The sequence below is a fragment of the Lissotriton helveticus genome, chromosome 10 (assembly GCF_964261635.1).
Source record: "Lissotriton helveticus chromosome 10, aLisHel1.1, whole genome shotgun sequence".
Classification (NCBI taxonomy): Eukaryota; Metazoa; Chordata; class Amphibia; order Caudata; family Salamandridae; genus Lissotriton; species Lissotriton helveticus.
The window spans coordinates 2105783-2120293 of record NC_136071.1 but is presented as its reverse complement, the minus strand read 5'-3'; the positions used below and the strand labels follow the sequence as shown (position 1 = coordinate 2120293).

Below are 14511 nucleotides of genomic sequence, written 5' to 3'. Positions count from 1 at the left end.
AGGAAGAAGAGCGCAGTCCCTGCCTGTGTCTTAGAACCCTGCAGAGGAAAGCACTTTGGGAAGTGCCCTAAGTGTGCCAGGCCTCTACGGAGAACGTGATAAAGTGCGATCCAGAGGAGACGGAACTGTCACTTGTCCTTTGGCTTCTTGATGCATCTGTGACCCCCAAAGTCGAGGGACTCGCCCTTTCCTTAGCCTCTGGGTTGCACTCCAGTACTCTAGAGGTCTGAGAGATACTAATTTCTCAGGCATTGGCACCCTGAACTAAATAAAGGCAGAGGGATCACATGAGCCCCATGAATCTAGTTTAGGTGACAGCAAGGCCGTCTGTATGTGACAATCCAGCCCCAGGTGAAGGTGTCCAGTGCGTAGTTAGTGAAGGTGCTCGAAGGCAGAGTTGCTGAAGCCGCCCGACCTCTCTGATAAACCTTTCGCTGCTGACACCAGAGCTCTATAACTCCAGGAAAAGCTCTGCCTCTGGCTTGTGAATGATTAAATCTGTGTAATTTAAAAGAGATATCTCTGCTGTGTATAAACCAAGGGCTAGCTCTGTTTTCTGAGTTGTGAGCCTCTGAGAACTCTGTGACACTCTGTGAGTACTGAATCCTGACTCTATATAACGTGTTACCTCTTGTGTAGCTTGGATGATGTTGAGAGGCTTGAACCTGCAATGTTTGTTATCTGTGTCATGGGGGCCGTAACCGGTAAGATGAGTTACCTGTAGTGTAACTCTCATGACGCTAGGATTCCCGAACCAGTAAAATTAGTTACTTTTAGCATAACTCTCATAATGCTGGGAGTCAGGGGCTCCCAGCATCATGAGAGTAATGCTACAGGTAAATCATCTTACCGTCTCAGAACTCTCATGATGCTGGGAGTCCAGAGCTGGTAAGATGAGTTACCGGTAGCATAACCCTCTGGGTGTTGTGTGCATGAATTTAGCATGAACTCTGCTCAGTTACAAGCGTCAGCTTCTTGTCGCACATCATTGGTTGCTGTGACAATATTCTTCCTTGCAGATAATCTCTTTGACAAGAAGCGAATGGAACTGGACGAGCGCGCCCTGCACTTGGCCCGCATGGAGGAGGACTGCAGGAAGGCCATTAACCTTGCAACGGAGAACTTCAACAAAGCACAGGTAATGCGCTGCCTGGGCCTGCATGAGTGTAGTGTGCGCCAAGACAGACTGAGACTCCCGGGGGTAACAAGACCTAACATACCATTGGCCCTCGGGACCCAAGACGGAACTGAACATGACCTCTACCATCACGAAGATAGGGCAAGGCCTCAAGGCCCACAGCTGTAAGACACAGCAAGCCATGTGGTGTCACAAAGGCAGGACAGGTCATGGCATCTAGGGTCTCAATGAGAGGGCAGGCCTCTGTGTTCATGAGACAGAACTGCTCATGGCCTCTAGGGTCCCACAGACATGTCAGTGCAGGCCTCTGGACTCACAATGCAAACTGGAGGAAAGCCCCTGGGGTACAAGAATTGAACAGCCCAAGGCCCCGAGTCACAAAGGTATGATGGGTCGAATACATCTATAAAGATGGAACAAGGATGCTAGGGTCCATGCGACAGAACAGTCCAAGGCCCGAGGAGAAATCACCTAGCACATATCAGTACTCCCGGTGTCGTTGAGCTAGGACAGAGGTCAAATCAGCCACGGCAGGTCAAGGCCCCAAAGATGAAGCTTGTAGATCTAGGCAGGATCTCTGTGGTCCTTACAGCAGCAGAGAACTGCAGATGCCGGAACCCAAAGGTGCCTTTAAGTCTCATGTGAGACTGAGCAGGAGCTGCAGGCGCCTTGAGATACGTCATTCAGACCCCCAGGACTGAGGAGTGTCCCCTCACGACTTGAGGTACGTCATTCAGAGCCTCCAAGACTGAGCAGTGTCCCCTCACGTCTTGAGATACGTCATTCAGAGCCCCCAGGACTGAGCAGTGGCCCCTCACGTCTTGAGATACGTCATTCAGAACCTCCAAGACTGAGCAGTGTCCCCTCACGTCTTGAGATACGTCATTCAGAGCCTCAAGACTGAGCAGTGGCCCCTCAAGTCTTGAGATACGTCATTCAGAGCCCCGAGACTGAGCAGTGGCCCCTCACGTCTTGAGATACGTCATTCCAAGCCTCCAAGACTGAGCAGTGGCCCCTCACGTCTTGAGATACGTACGTCATTCAGAGCCCCCAGGACTGAGCAGGTGCCCCTCACGTCTTGAGATACGTCATTCAGAGCCCCGAGACTGAGCAGTGGCCACTCACGTCTTCAGATACGTCATTCAGAGCCCTCAAGACTGAGCAGTGGCCCCTCACGTCTTGAGATACGTCAGTCAAAGCCTCCAAGACTGAGCAGTGTCCCCTCACGTCTTGAGATACGTCATTCAAAGCCCCCAAGACTGAGCAGTGGCCCCTCACGTCTTCAGATACGTCATTCAGAGCCCCAAGACTGAGCAGTGGCCCCTCACGTCTTGAGATACGTCATTCAAAGCCCCCAAGACTGAGCAGTGGCCCCTCACGTCTTGAGATACGTCATTCAGAGCCCCAAGACTGAGCAGTGGCCCCTCACGTCTTGAGATACGTCATTCAGAGCTCCAAGACTGAGCAGTGGCCCCTCACGTCTTGAGATACGTCATTCAGAGCCTCCAAGACTGAGCAGTGGCCCCTCACGTCTTGAGATACATCATTCAAAGCCTCCAAGACTGAGCAGTGGCCCCTCACGTCTTGAGATACGTCATTCCAAGCCCCCAAGACTGAGCAGTGGCCCCTCACGTCTTGAGATACGTCATTCAGAGCCCCCAAGACTGAGCAGTGTCCCCTCATGCATTGAGATACGTCATTCAGAGCCCCAAGACTGAGCAGTGTCCCCTCACGTCTTGAGCTACGTCATTCAGAGCCCCCAAGACTGAGCAGTGTCCCCTCACGTCTTGAGATACGTCATTCCAAGCCCCCAAGACTGAGCAGTGGCCCCTCACGTCTTGAGATACGTCATTCAAAGCCTCCAAGACTGAGCAGTGGCCCCTCACGTCTTGAGATACGTCATTCCAAGCCTCCAAGACTGAACAGTGGCCCCTCACGTCTTGAGATACGTCATTCAGAGCTCCAAGACTGAACAGTGTCCCCTCACGTCTTGAGATACGTCATTCAGAGCCCCCAAGACTGAGCAGTGGCCCCTCACGTCTTGAGATACGTCATTCAGAGCCCCAAGACTGAGCAGTGGCCCCTCACGTCTTGAGATACGTCATTCAGAGCCCCAAGACTGAGCAGTGGCCCCTCACGTCTTGAGATACGTCATTCAGAGCCCCAAGACTGAGCAGTGGCCCCTCACGTCTTCAGATACGTCATTCAGAGCCCCAAGACTGAGCAGTGGCCCCTCACGTCTTCAGATACGTCATTCAGAGCCCCAAGACTGAGCAGTGGCCCCTCACGTCTTCAGATACGTCATTCAGAGCCCCCAAGACTGAGCAGTGGCCCCTCACGTCTTGAGATACGTCATTCAGAGCCCCCAAGACTGAGCAGTGGCCCCTCACGTCTTGAGATACGTCATTCAGAGCTCCAAGACTGAGCAGTAGCCCCTCACGTCTTGAGATACGTCATTCAGAGCCCCCAAGACTGAGCAGTGTCCCCTCACGTCTTGAGATACGTCATTCAGAGCTCCAAGACTGAGCAGTGTCCCCTCACATCTTGAGATACGTCATTCAGAGCCCCCAAGACTGAGCAGTGTCCCCTCACGACTTGAGGTACGTCATTCAGAGCCCTAAGACTGAGCAGTGACCCCTCACGACTTGAGGTACGTCATTCAGAGCCCTAAGACTGAGCAGTGTCCCCTCACGACTTGAGATACGTCATTCAGAGCCCCAAGACTGAGCAGTGTCCCCTCACGACTTGAGGTACGTCATTCACAGCCCCAAGACTGAGCAGTGGCCCCTCACATCTTGAGATACTTCATTCACAGCCCCAAGACTGAGCAGTGTCCCCTCATGCATTGAGATATGTCATTCAAAGCCTCCAAGACTGAGCAGTGGCCCCTCACGTCTTGAGATACGTCATTCAGAGCCTCCAAGACTGAGCAGTGGCCCCTCACGTCTTGAGATACGTCATTCAGAGCCTCCAAGACTGAGCAGTGTCCCCTCAAGTCTTGAGATACGTCATTCTGAGCCTCCAAGACTGAGCAGTGGCCCCTCACGTCTTGAGATACGTCATTCTGAGCCTCCAAGACTGAGCAGTGTCCCCTCACGTCTTGAGATACGTCATTCAGAGCCCCAAGACCGAGCAGTGCCCTCTCACTTCTTGAGATACGTCATTCAGAGCCCCAAGACTGAGCAGTGGCCCCTCACGTCTTGAGATACGTCATTCAGAGCCCCAAGACTGAGCAGTGGCCCCTCACGTCTTGAGATACGCCATACAGAGCCCCCAAGACTGAGCAGTGTCCCCTCACTTCTTGAGATACGTCATTCAGAGCCCCAAGACTGAGCAGTGGCCCCTCACATCTTCAGATACGTCATTCAGAGCCCCGAGACTGAGCAGTGGCCCCTCACGTCTTCAGATACGTCATTCACAGCCCCAAGACTGAGCAGTGTCCCCTCACGTCTTGAGATACGTCATTCAGAGCCCCAAGACTGAGCAGTGGCCCCTCACGTCTTGAGATATGTCATTCAAAGCCTCCAAGACTGAGCAGGGTCCCCTCATGTCTTGAGATACGTCATTCAGAGCCCCAAGACTGAGCAGTGTCCCCTCACGACTTGAGGTACGTCATTCAGAGCCCTAAGACTGAGCAGTGACCCCTCACGTCTTCAGATACGTCATTCCAAGCCCCCAAGACTGAGCAGTGTCCCCTCACGTCTTGAGATACGTCATTTAGAGCCCCCAAGACTGAGCAGTGGCCCCTCACATCTTGAGATACGTCATTCCAAGCCTCCAAGACTGAGCAGTGGCCCCCCGCGTCTTGAGATACGTCATTCAGAGCCCCAAGACTGAGCAGTGTCCCCTCATGTCTTGAGATACGTCATTCAGAGCCCCAAGACTGAGCAGTGTCCCCTCATGTCTTGAGATACGTCATTCAGAGCCCCCAGGAGTGAGCAGTGGCCCCCCGCGTCTTGAGATACGTCATTCAGAGCCCCAAGACTGAGCAGTGTCCCCTCATGTCTTGAGATACGTCATTCAGAGCCCCGAGACTGAGCAGTGGCCCCTCACGTCTTGAGATACGTCATTCAGAGCCCCCAGGAGTGAGCAGTGTCCCCTCACGTCTTGAGATACGTCATTCAAAACCTCCAAGACTGAGCAGTGGCCCCTCACGTCTTGAGATACGTATTCAGAGCCCCCAAGAGAGAGCAGTAGCCCCTCACGTCTTGAGATACGTCTTTCAGAGCCCCCAAGACTGAGCAGTGGCCCCTCACGTCTTGAGATACGTCATTCAGAGCCTCAGGACTGAGCAGTGGCCCCTCACGTCTTCAGATACGTCATTCAGAGCCCCAAGACTGAGCAGTGGCCCCTCACGTCTTCAGATACGTCATTCAGAGCCCCCAAGACTGAGCAGTGGCCCCTCACGTCTTGAGATACGTCATTCAGAGCCCCCAAGACTGAGCAGTGGCCCCTCACGTCTTGAGATACGTCATTCAGAGCTCCAAGACTGAGCAGTAGCCCCTCACGTCTTGAGATACGTCATTCAGAGCCCCCAAGACTGAGCAGTGTCCCCTCACGTCTTGAGCTACGTCATTCAGAGCTCCAAGACTGAGCAGTGTCCCCTCACATCTTCAGATACGTCATTCAGAGCCCCGAGACTGAGCAGTGGCCCCTCACGTCTTCAGATACGTCATTCACAGCCCCAAGACTGAGCAGTGTCCCCTCACGTCTTGAGATACGTCTTTCAGAGCCCCAAGACTGAGCAGGGTCCCCTCACGACTTGAGGTACGTCATTCAGAGCCCTAAGACTGAGCAGTGACCCCTCACGTCTTCAGATACGTCATTCAGAGCCTCAAAAACTAAGCAGTGTCCCCTCACGTCTTGAGATACGTCATTCCAAGGCCCCAAGACTGAGCAGTGGCCCCTCACGTCTTGAGATACGTCATTCCAAGCCCCCAAGAATGAGCAGTGGTCCCTCACATCTTGAGATACGTCATTCAGAGCCCCCAAGACTGAGCAGTGTCCCCTCACGTCTTGAGATACGTCATTCCAAGCCTCCAAGACTGAGCAGTGGCCCCCCGCGTCTTGAGATACGTCATTCAGAGCCCCAAGACTGAGCAGTGTCCCCTCATGTCTTGAGATACGTCATTCAGAGCCCCAAGACTGAGCAGTGTCCCCTCATGTCTTGAGATACATCATTCAGAGCCCCGAGACTGAGCAGTGGCCCCTCACGTCTTGAGATACGTCATTCAGAGCCCCCAGGAGTGAGCAGTGGCCCCTCACGTCTTGAGATACGTCATTCCAAGCCTCCAAGACTGAGCAGTGGCCCCTCACGTCTTGAGATACGTCATTCAGAGCCCCAAGACTGAGCAGTGTCCCCTCACGTCTTGAGATACATCATTCAGAGCCCCAAGACTGAGCAGTGGCCCCTCACGTCTTGAGATACGTCATTCAGAGCCCCCAAGAGAGAGCAGTGGCCCCTCACGTCTTGAGATACGTCATTCAGAGCCCCCAAGACTGAGCAGTGGCCCCTCACGTCTTGAGATACGTCTTTCAGAGCCCCCAAGACTGAGCAGTGTCCCCTCACGTCTTGAGATACGTCTTTCAGAGCCCCCAAGACTGAGCAGTGGCCCCTCACGTCTTGAGATACGTCATTCAGAGCCCCAAGACTGAGCAGTGGCCCCTCACGTCTTGAGATGCGTCATTCACAGCCTCCAAGACTGAGCGGTGTCCCCTCACGTCTTGAGATACGTCATTCAGAGCCCCAAGGCTGAGCAGTGGCCCCTCACGTCTTGAGATACGTCATTCAAAGCCTCCAAGACTGAGCAGTGGCCCCTCACGTCTTGAGATACGTCATTCAGAGCCCCAAGACTGAGCAGGTGCCCCTCACGTCTTGAGATACGTCATTCAGAGCCCCCAAGACTGAGCAGTGTCCCCTCACGTCTTGAGATACGTCATTCACAGCCTCCAAGACTGAGCAGTGGCCCCTCACGTCTTGAGATACGTCATTCCAAGCCCCCAAGACTGAGCAGTGGCCCCTCACGTCTTGAGATACGTCATTCAGAGCCCCAAGACTGAGCAGTGTCCCCTCACGTCTTGAGATGCGTCATTCCAAGCCTCAAGACTGAGCAGTGGCCCCTCACGTCTTGAGATACGTCATTCCAAGCCCCCAAGACTGAGCAGTGGCCCCTCACGTCTTGAGATACGTCATTCAGAGCCCCAAGACTGAGCAGTGGCCCCTCACGTCTTCAGATACGTCATTCAAAGCCTCAAGACTGAGCAGTGGCCCCTCACGTCTTGAGATATGTCATTCAGAGCCTCCAAGACTAGGCAGTGTCCCCTCACGTCTTGAGATATGTCATTCAGAGCCCCCAGGACTGAGCAGTGCCCTCTCACGTCTTGAGATATGTCATTCAGAGCCTCCAGACTGAGCAGTGTCCCCTCACGTCTTCAGATACGTCATTCAGAGCCCCAAGACTGAGCAGTGCCCCCTCACGTCTTCAGATACGTCATTCACAGCCCCAAGACTGAGCAGTGTCCCCTCACGTCTTGAGATACGTCATTCAGAGCCCCCAAGACTGAGCAGTGGCCCCTCACGTCTTGAGATACGTCATTCAGAGCTCCAAGACTGAGCAGTAGCCCCTCACGTCTTCAGATACGTCATTCACAGCCCCAAGACTGAGCAGTGGCCCCTCATGCATTGAGATATGTCATTCAAAGCCTCCAAGACTGAGCAGTGGCCCCTCACGTCTTGAGATACGTCATTCAGAGCCTCCAAGACTGAGCAGTGGCCCCTCACGTCTTGAGATACGTCATTCAGAGCCTCCAAGACTGAGCAGTGGCCCCTCACGTCTTGAGATACGTCATTCAGAGCCCCAAGACTGAGCAGTGGCCCCTCACGTCTTGAGATACGTCATTCAGAGCCCCAAGACTGAGCAGTGGCCCCTCACGTCTTGAGATACGTCATTCAGAGCCCCAAGACTGAGCAGTGGCCCCTCACGTCTTGAGATACGTCATTCAGAGCCTCCAGACTGAGCAGTGGCCCCTCACGTCTTGAGATACGTCATTCTGAGCCTCCAAGACTGAGCAGTGGCCCCTCACGTCTTGAGATACTTCATTCAGAGCCTCCAAGACTGAGCAGTGGCCCCTCACGTCTTGAGATACGTCATTCAGAGCCTCCAAGACTGAGCAGTGGCCCCTCACGTCTTGAGATACGTCATTCAGAGCCCCAAGACTGAGCAGTGGCCCCTCACGTCTTGAGATACGTCATTCAGAGCCCCAAGACTGAGCAGTGGCCCCTCACGTCTTGAGATACGTCATTCAGAGCCCCAAGACTGAGCAGTGGCCCCTCACGTCTTGAGATACGTCATTCAGAGCCTCCAGACTGAGCAGTGGCCCCTCACGTCTTGAGATACGTCATTCACAGCCTCCAAGACTGAGCAGTGTCCCCTCACATCTTGAGATACGTCATTCAGAGCCCCAAGACTGAGCAGTGGCCCCTCACGTCTTGAGATACGTCATTCAGAGCCCCAAGACTGAGCAGTGGCCCCTCACGTCTTGAGATACGTCATTCAGAGCCTCCAAGACTGAGCAGTGGCCCCTCACGTCTTGAGATACGTCATTCAGAGCCCCAAGACTGAGCAGTGGCCCCTCACGTCTTGAGATACGTCATTCAGAGCCTCCAGACTGAGCAGTGGCCCCTCACGTCTTGAGATACGTCATTCAGAGCCTCCAGACTGAGCAGTGTCCCCTCACATCTTCAGATACGTCATTCTGAGCCTCCAAGACTGAGCAGTGGCCCCTCACGTCTTGAGATATGTCATTCAGAGCCCCCAGGACTGAGCAGTGTCCCCTCACATCTTGAGATACGTCATTCAGAGCCCCAAGACTGAGCAGTGCCCCTCACGTCTTGAGATACGTCATTCAGAGCCTCCAGACTGAGCAGTGTCCCCTCACGTCTTCAGATACGTCATTCAGAGCCCCAAGACTGAGCAGTGCCCCCTCACGTCTTCAGATACGTCATTCAGAGCCTCCAGACTGAGCAGTGTCCCCTCACGTCTTCAGATACGTCATTCAGAGCCCCAAGACTGAGCAGTGCCCCCTCACGTCTTCAGATACGTCATTCACAGCCCCAAGACTGAGCAGTGTCCCCTCACGTCTTCAGATACGTCATTCAGAGCTCCAAGACTGAGCAGTGGCCCCTCACGTCTTCAGATACGTCATTCACAGCCCCAAGACTGAGCAGTGTCCCCTCATGCATTGAGATATGTCATTCAAAGCCTCCAAGACTGAGCAGTGGCCCCTCACGTCTTGAGATACGTCATTCAGAGCCTCCAAGACTGAGCAGTGTCCCCTCAAGTCTTGAGATACGTCATTCTGAGCCTCCAAGACTGAGCAGTGGCCCCTCACGTCTTGAGATACGTCATTCTGAGCCTCCAAGACTGAGCAGTGTCCCCTCACGTCTTGAGATACGTCATTCAGAGCCCCAAGACTGAGCAGTGCCCTCTCACTTCTTGAGATACGTCATTCAGAGCCCCAAGACTGAGCAGTGGCCCCTCACGTCTTGAGATACGTCATTCAGAGCCCCAAGACTGAGCAGTGGCCCCTCACGTCTTGAGATACGCCATACAGAGCCCCCAAGACTGAGCAGTGGCCCCTCACGTCTTGAGATACGTCATTCAGAGCCCCAAGACTGAGCAGTGCCCTCTCACTTCTTGAGATACGTCATTCAGAGCCCCAAGACTGAGCAGTGGCCCCTCACGTCTTGAGATACGTCATTCAGAGCCCCAAGACTGAGCAGTGGCCCCTCACGTCTTGAGATACGTCATTCAGAGCCTCAGGACTGAGCAGTGGCCCCTCACGTCTTCAGATATGTCATTCAGAGCCCCAAGACTGAGCAGTGGCCCCTCACGACTTGAGATACGTCATTCAGAGCCCCGAGACTGAGCAGTGGCCCCTCACGTCTTGAGATACGTCATTCAGAGCCCCAAGACTGAGCAGTGGCCCCTCACGTCTTGAGATACGCCATACAGAGCCCCCAAGACTGAGCAGTGTCCCCTCACTTCTTGAGATACGTCATTCAGAGCCCCAAGACTGAGCAGTGGCCCCTCACGTCTTGAGATACGTCATTCAGAGCCCCAAGACTGAGCAGTGGCCCCTCACGTCTTGAGATACGTCATTCAGAGCCCCAAGACTGAGCAGTGGCCCCTCACGACTTGAGATACGTCATTCAGAGCCCCAAGACTGAGCAGTGGCCCCTCACGTCTTGAGATACGTCATTCAGAGCCCCAAGACTGAGCAGTGGCCCCTCACGTCTTGAGATACGTCATTCAGAGCCTCAGGACTGAGCAGTGGCCCCTCACGTCTTCAGATATGTCATTCAGAGCCCCAAGACTGAGCAGTGGCCCCTCACGACTTGAGATACGTCATTCAGAGCCCCGAGACTGAGCAGTGGCCCCTCACGTCTTGAGGATTCCTGAAGATAGAGGTTTTGCCATGTGAGATCAGGGCCCCTAAGAGTAATCCATGGGAGCATCTTTCAGGTCAGACTTAGGTAACGGAGTCTCAGAGTCAATCCTGCCTTCTGTCTAATGCTGTATTTTCTCCGCAGGCTGCAGAGGCAGCAGAGCGCCAGCGGCTGCAGAGGCAGCAGGAGGAAGATGACAACTTCGCTGAGATTTACAACCACTTGACCGGGGACATCTTGACGGAGAACCCTGCCCAGGCAGCCAGCGGCTTTGGCCCGGATCGCGTAGTGCCCGACCGTTGGAAAGGCATGAGCCCGCAGCAGCTGGAGGTGATCAGGCACGGCCAGGAGCTGCAGCGACAGGAAAAACAGGTACAAGCTCGAAGCCCAGGCCCCACAGCAGGCATACAAACCCTCCTTAGAAAGACCCCACGCCCCTAGCGATGGCACTGGGCCGTGGACAACAACTCTCCATGACCCAATCCCAACACCTGAGAGGATGGAGCGTAGTATCTTGAAAATAATAATGCAAAATAGATTGAAGAAAGTAGATTTATTCCATAAGAAAAACACGTCTGATAGAGCCAGTAGTAAGATGTAAACCGACTCACTCTGGAACACACTACATTCCATTACAACTCTCAAATGCAACATAGAACATAAACACATTCAAAAGCTTAAACTCAATTAAGAGATATAGATAAATACCAATAATAACCACAATATAATATATAAGCAATGTACTACAAGGAGCCAGTTCCACGAGCAACAAACCCACTCCAGGGAGCCGGATCCCTACAAAGAGCCCCGTAGCCTATAGCACTGAACCGACAGCGCTTCGCAAAGGCCCCATATTTATCAATCAATCAATCAATACATTTATAGAGCGAGCTACTCACCCGCGAGGGTCTCAAGGTGCTGAAGGGAGAGGGGGGGGGGGGGGCTACTGCTCGAATAGCCAGGACTTGAGGTGTTTCCTGAAGGTGAGATGGTCCTGGGTCAGTTGTAGGTGTGCGGGGAGGGAGTTCTATGTCTTGGCGGCCAGGTAGGATAACGATCTTCCTCCGGTGGTGGCTCTGCGGATCCGTGGGACGGTTGCAAGGGCGAGGCTGGCGGAGCGGAGCTGGCGGGTAGGAGAGTAGAACGAGAGGCGGTTCTTTAGGTATTCGGGGCCCATGTTGTGGAGCGCTTTGTGTGCGTGGGTGAGGCGCCTGAACGTGATCCTATTGCTGACGGGGAGCCAGTGCAGGTTTTTCAGGTGGGCCGATATATGGCTGTGGCGAGGGATGTTGAGGATGAGTCGTGCGTAGACGTTCTGTATGCGTTGAAGTCGTTTCTGAAGGTTGGCTGTGGTTCCTGCGTAGAGGGCGTTTCCGTAGTCCAGTAGGCTGGTGACGAGGGCCTGGGTGACCGTCTTCCTGGTTTCTGTGGGGATCCACCGGAAGATCTTTCGGAGCATGCGCAGGGTGTTGAAGCAGGAGGATGAGATGCCGTTGACTTGTCTGGTCATTGTGAGCGAGGAGTCCAGGATGAATCGCAGATTGCGTTTGTGGTTCGTTGGTGTCGGTGCGGTGCCCAGCACTGTGGGCCACCAGGAGTCGTCCCAGGTGGATGGGGATCGTCCAAGGATGAGGACCTCCATTTTGTCTGAGTTCAGTTTCAGCCAACTGAGCTTCATCCATTCTGCGACATCCTTCATTCCTTCCTGGAGGTTGGTTTTGGCGGTGGCTGGGTCTTTGGTGAGGGAGAGTATCAGCTGGGTGTCGTCGGCGTAGGAGATGATGTTGAGGTAGTGTTTGCGTGCGATGGCGGCGAGGGGGCTCATGTAGATATTGAAGAGGGTGGGGCTGAGCGAGGAGCCTTGGTGTTACGCGCAGATGATCTTGGTGGCCGTGGAGCGGAACGGCGGGAGGCGGACTCTCTGGGTTCTGTTGGAGAGGAACGAGGTGATCCAGTCCAGCGCCTTTCCTTGGAACCCAGTGTTGTAGAGGCGGGTTATTAGGGTGCGGTGGCAGACGGTATCAAAGGCGGCCGAGAGGTCCAGAAGGATGAGGGCGGTTGTTTCCCCGTTGTCCATCAGGGTCCTGATGTCGTCGGTGGCTGCGATGAGGGCTGTCTCGGTGCTGTGGTTGGCTCGAAATCCGGATTGGGATGGGTCGAGCGAGTTGTTTGTCTCGAGGAATGCAGTCAGCTGTTTATTGACGGTCTTCTCGATGACTTTAGCCGGGAAGGGAAAAAGAGAGATGGGGCGGAAGTTCTTGAGGTCTTTAGGGTCCGCTGAGGGTTTTTTCAAAAGGGCGTTGATCTCTGCGTGCTTCCAGCTCTCAGAGTATTTATGAGCAAGGACTTCATGTCCATGAGTAACACATCCACAACACAAGATGGGTAACCCCGGGCCAAAGCCAGGACCCACCATTACTGTCCCAGGCTCATGAGCAAAGAACCCTCATCCCTGAGCAAAAGATGCGTTTCTGTGAACAGAGACAACATCAAATCCACCAACTATGGCAGAACCTCTTACAACGGGGGGCAAAGCTCAACCTGCTCACCTCAGGATAAACACATGATCCATTTGTCTCAAACCTTTCGAGTCTCCCTCCCTCAGGTGCCCTCAGCACATCCTTCCTGTCTGGTTTCTGAGCTCCTCCTCTTGTTCAGAGCGCTCCCTCACTCCTCTTCTTGTTCAGAGTAGTTCTCCTTTGCGTTTCAAGCATGTCCTCCCCTTCAATGTGCTTCACTCGAGGTTTCAATCCTTCCCTCCCTTTTATGCCCTGAACACTGTTTCTCTTGTCATTTCTGAGCGCTCTCTTCCCTGTGGGAGCCAATCCTTCCTATCCTCGGCTTCAGGCACTGAGCACTCACTGTGTTCCCGCATATTCTTTATGTTGTAAGCATTCCCCCCCCCCCCCCCAGACTGATCCTACCTTTGGTCTCCTTTACACGTGGAACGTTTACTTCCTCCTTTCATCCATCCCTCTGAGTTCTGATCCCACCCTCCCATTCTTGAGCTCTCCCTCTCATTTGTGTCCTAAGACCTTTCCCCCCCTCCCCATTTTTGTTATGGACGCCTCCCCATTCTTGCTCTTAGCACCTTCTCTCGTCTGATTCTGAGCATTCCCTCATGTTCATAGAATGAGCAGTCTCCCTTTCATTTGTATCCAGGTCACTCCCTGCTGTTCATGCCTAGAGCGCTGCCTCCCATGCAGGTCCAGTGCTCTCCCTCCTGTTCATGCCTAGAGCACTCCCTCCTGTTTGCACCCAGGGCAGTGATTCGTTCCAGATCATCTTGAACTGGCGATGGAGTTATTTCTAACCCCTGCCATCAGCTATATCTGCTGCAGTGCAAATATAAGCTGCTGGAACAGGAACCTCGTGATGTGACCCACCAACTGACACTCATAGTGGCTTCTGAAAGGAGGTACCATCCTTTCTCACCATCATCAAAGGTGCCTTCTGAAAACGAAAGTAAGATAGATGCGGTTATCAGAAAGTTATGTGGTGCATCAGCAACTGTGATGAACATAGCAAGTGCCACGACTTCACTTGGTCAGCGTGATATTTCGGTATGGGGCACTCTTCGGCATTTCCAGTAAAAACTAGACCAAGAAGACAAACGGGATTGAATGACGTACTACAAGAAGGGGTGGTGGTCTCCCATCAGAACATAAGCGCTGCTGCTGATTCAGTGACTTAGCTGCGCATGGTTGTTGTCATGGTCTGGCCCTTCGCTGCCTGAACCCTGAATTCCAGCTGAGAATCCTAAAGCTTCACTATTCCTGAACCACTTTGTTTGGGGCACATGTGGGCAACAAGATGCTATGTAAGAAGTCAGAGCTAGAGACACTGAAAGCTGTGGGCCTTGAAAGCCGTAAAGAGTACAAGAAACATCAGTATAGGCCTAATGACATGACCTGCCAACTACAGA

The 14511-nt window shown here is 53.5% G+C and overlaps 1 protein-coding gene across 2 annotated transcripts in view; it reads left to right on the top strand.

Moving 5' to 3' along the window:
- LOC144785720 (RIB43A-like with coiled-coils protein 2) overlaps positions 1–14511 on the top strand; it is a 94868-nt gene that overhangs the window by 53668 nt on the left and 26689 nt on the right. For both annotated transcript variants that reach the window (XM_078664506.1, XM_078664505.1), the window contains exons 6-7: positions 1020–1138; positions 10731–10958. In XM_078664506.1, the coding sequence (XP_078520632.1) occupies positions 1020–1138; positions 10731–10958 (347 nt within the window). The remainder of the gene's footprint in view (positions 1–1019; positions 1139–10730; positions 10959–14511) is intronic.